This window comes from Necator americanus, chromosome V (genome assembly GCF_031761385.1).
Source record: "Necator americanus strain Aroian chromosome V, whole genome shotgun sequence".
Classification (NCBI taxonomy): Eukaryota; Metazoa; Nematoda; class Chromadorea; order Rhabditida; family Ancylostomatidae; genus Necator; species Necator americanus.
The window spans coordinates 1-3,912 of NC_087375.1; the positions used below are offsets into that span (position 1 = coordinate 1).

General features: G+C 38.4%; 2 protein-coding genes across 1 annotated transcript; one reads left to right on the plus strand and one right to left on the minus strand.

Moving 5' to 3' along the window:
• RB195_012525 (uncharacterized protein) overlaps window positions 1-3,912 on the plus strand; it is a gene marked incomplete at both ends in the record, with an annotated part of 7,185 nt that continues 3,273 nt past the window's right edge.
• On the minus strand, window positions 1,626-3,064 carry RB195_012526 (uncharacterized protein; the record flags this gene model as incomplete). Its single annotated transcript, XM_064201933.1, has 4 exons — window positions 1,626-1,685; window positions 1,740-1,798; window positions 2,859-2,987; window positions 3,046-3,064. The coding sequence occupies 4 exons, from the start codon at window positions 3,062-3,064 to the stop codon at window positions 1,626-1,628; spliced, it is 267 nt and encodes an 88-aa protein (XP_064057813.1).

Genomic DNA, 3,912 nt, shown 5'->3' on the forward strand with positions numbered 1-3,912 from the left:
ACACACACACACACACACACACACACACACACACACACACACACACACACACACACACACACACACACACACACGCACACACACACACACACACACACACACACACACACACACACACACACACACACACACACACACACACACGCACACACGCACACGTACAGAGGACTATGCGCGGTATTATAGCACGGTGACTCTTTCTTTTTCGTTTCCTTGACAATACCATGCAAGATTCATCACAATGAGATTAAACGAATATTCCCACCAACTTTGAAATATCTCTAAGAGTGCTGTTTTTTCACTATCAATTGATGAGAACTGTTGTTTACAGAAACCGCTTTTTATGTTTGATGTAAACATGAAGAAAAAATGTTACAAATTTCATGCTTACAATTCATATTAGGTATGGAAATTTGAACGATTACGATATTCGTGCAGATGACTTAAAGGTGAGTTGCTGATATTCGATTTGTTGCACCGCATTGAGGTTTCTCATGCTTTCGGCAGTGCGCATCGTTAGGCATTACTATAACGAATCATATTCTCTTAAGTCCTAGCAGAAGTTTCGCATGAACTAACACTGACCTCTTGTTGGAAAATCTGGAAATGGTTTATTCACAAGCGGGATACTGCTCCACGTAAATTTTAACAGTATCATTTTCAAGCTTTTGCACGCGCATCCGTGACTGTGGTAAAAAGTCGCCAAAAACACGATTGAGGCAAATAAATATCCGTTTAACCCGACGATTTTATTGTATACGCTCGCATTCCTCGCGTATACTAAAAAATTGCATAACACGAAACTTTCACTTGCTCTGCCAATAGTAATAAAATCAGTACATGTTTGTTAGAAATTGTCCGCCAAAATGGACAGCGGATTCGTCCCTAATTCAAATCAGTAACGGAATAGAAGCTTACCAGATTACTGATGTGTATATAGTGTCCAATTAGTACAAAGTTATGTCAATTTATTGTTATTATCTCGATTAGAAATAATTAACGAATCAGAAGCGTCAACAACTGGAGCTTCGACTTCCTCTTCTTTTCCAGAATTGTCCGTAGTTTTTGTAGAAGCATCACATTTCCTCTCACCTTGAGTTTTCCACTCATGAATGCCTAAATTCATATTTCTTCGTTTTTGATCTGATATGCAATAATATTTTCTTCTATTGATGATATTGATTGTATCACCTTCGGTGAGTTCGGCTTTTCATTAGCTACATTGAAGAAGTCATCGCCGGACACCGTCACAGTAACTGTAGGCCTCTTTCCATTTTTTTTAACATAACCTTAATCCGATGGAGGAGCCCTTGAAGTCGAGTGCTAAATTTGTGTTTTGACTGCTTCTGAAACCCTACAATTTATGAACTACACATATGAACTCACTGAACTTCCCAATCTCTTTCGTTCCATCGGTCAAAATATATAGAATAATTGTTTTTATGTTTTTCACAGCTGAACGGTCTTGCTGAAATCGCTGGATTGGAAGAAAAAACTTTGTTGGACGTTGCAGCTATCTGACTGGAATTGTACCAACTCATCAAGCATCGACTTTTAGCTGATCCTTGACCTCACTCCATTTTCCTCAATATCATAATCCCCATTAGTTCTCTCATCAGAATTTTTCATGTTATCGAAATGCTGGACGTTCTACATATTGGTGATTTGGCTCCAGTTATCTCGAACTGAAAATAATGGGTTTGTCTGAAAGGAATTCGAATGAATGGTGACGTTCTTACCATGTTCAGCCTTCGCATTACGAACAACCTTTCCAGCTGATCGATAGTACAAGTAGTCACTAAAAAATGCTAAAATAAATATTCTATGAGATCGGTGAAAACACGTGTTCCATACCGCCCTGACGGCTTCGAAACATTGCCGCTCTTGTTGAAGGACCCATAGCAAAGGTATCCAACCACAGGAGTAACATATTCTGGCTTCAAAACCTCGATAATGGACCGAAAATTAGCACTCAACACTGCTGGCTTTCACTGGTGAGAAACGCACCTCTGGAAGTGCTTTTTGAGTTAGGCGAGATTTGGCTGTTGAGATTATTATGTTTACAACTATATTGTATTTTGCTCTATCTTGAGCTAGGGAATTAGAAAATCCAACAAGGGCAGACTTTGCTTGAAAACTGACGTAATCATCTATACAAACTAGTATCTTCGCTAGAATATTACTATTTTTAGTACCAAGCTTTCAATATCGTGTGCTCGTAGTAACCCTTGTTGAGGGGAAGGTGAAGCAAATAACTGGGAAGAATAATTTTCTAGACAGGTAATTTAACTTATTACTTTAGCCTAGGGGTAAAGCTTACTGCCTGGTTGATGCCGCTGTCAGGAGAATTAGTTTGCAGAATTTACCCTGAAGATACATTAAGCATCATCTGAGAGTTGAGTTCTCAATGTTTTGAAGAAATAGCGTCAATGAACAAGATGCAGAAAGCAATTAGCTGGCGACGTATCGGTAACCATTGGAGATTAAAGTATCAAGGCAAAATTAAAGAGAAGGGGGCAAAAAAGGAGAGTATTTCGCTTCATTTTTTCTCTGTTCGGTAGCTCAATTCAGTAATTTCCTTTGAAAAAAATCCAAACCCTCATTGCTTCGTTGGATCTTGTAGTTGGAAACTTTTTTTTTGCGGAATAAGCAGGTAGAAGATTGTAAGAAGGATCCTTAGTTCCTTGAAACGTTTCATTTCGGATCACTACTTTTCAAAAACTGACTCGACGATGACCGTTTGTGTCTTATTTAGCTAAAGGATTGCTACGGACCCTGGACAAATGATCCATGATCACAACCACAGACAACGCGAGATTCTACTTGGTTAAACTCAGCAGCTGCGTAATTCGTTTTACCGAAGTTTCCATAGATGCCCGCAATTGATGACGTCACAATAATTCTTCCGTAGTTCCACTTCCTCATATACGGCCAAGCTGCTTTCGTCTTGGTATAAGCTCCTTTCACGTGAACTTTGAAAATTAAGTCTGGAAGTAGATAAGGTTACAATTCATTGCTCTTCATTGACGAGGAACGTCCCCTCACCCCAGTCGAGATCCGTCATTTTCACAAGCGAAACATCACGAAGAATTCCAACATTACTGATTACAATATCTGTAAACTATTTCGTCCCAATGATCCACAAATTTATTACTTTACCCACCGACTAGCCAAAAGCATGAATGGCAGTTTTTACAATCTTTTTGCCGAATTCTACACTGTCGTAGTTAGCCACCAGCAGTTTTGATCTCATCGACAACCTCAAAATAACTACTGATAGTGAAAATCTCCTAAGATTTCTAAGCTTATTTTACTTTATCTGCCATTGACGTAAGTGTTGAGGTCCCATGTACATTTCCTCCAAGGTCATTGACAAGAAAATCAACTCTTATGGCTACGTTGGTGATATTAAATTTGATTCAGTAAGAACACTTGCAATTCTTTTTTTGTAAAAAATCAAGTGGTATCTTTTGATTCGAAACTGTGTTGATTACAAGGAAACCACGTTAAGCACGCTTCATTTTATTAGACTGGCATGACATTGATCCTTGGTTGATAAGACTACGCTGCCGATTTATTTCATAGCTCCGAATTGTACCGAGGGATGTGCTCACATTCAGTTTAAGAAGTGGAAAAAAATACAAGATAGGCAATAATTGAGCATATTTGGGGACTGCTGAAATGTTCTTTGTGCCAATGACTCAGAACTCAATGAAATAAAAAAAGGAAAAAATACTGGTGGAAAATAACTTGTCTAAAAGCACTCTTTTGGGTGTTTAATAGCAACAAAATAAGAAGTCGATAAATAGAGAACAAGGAATTTCAAAAATGCATAGGAACCAGCTTTTTGTTCCAGAAAGGCGTAAGCGCAAACGAAAAAGCAATTTCAGAAGAAAACATCTGAGCAGTTTC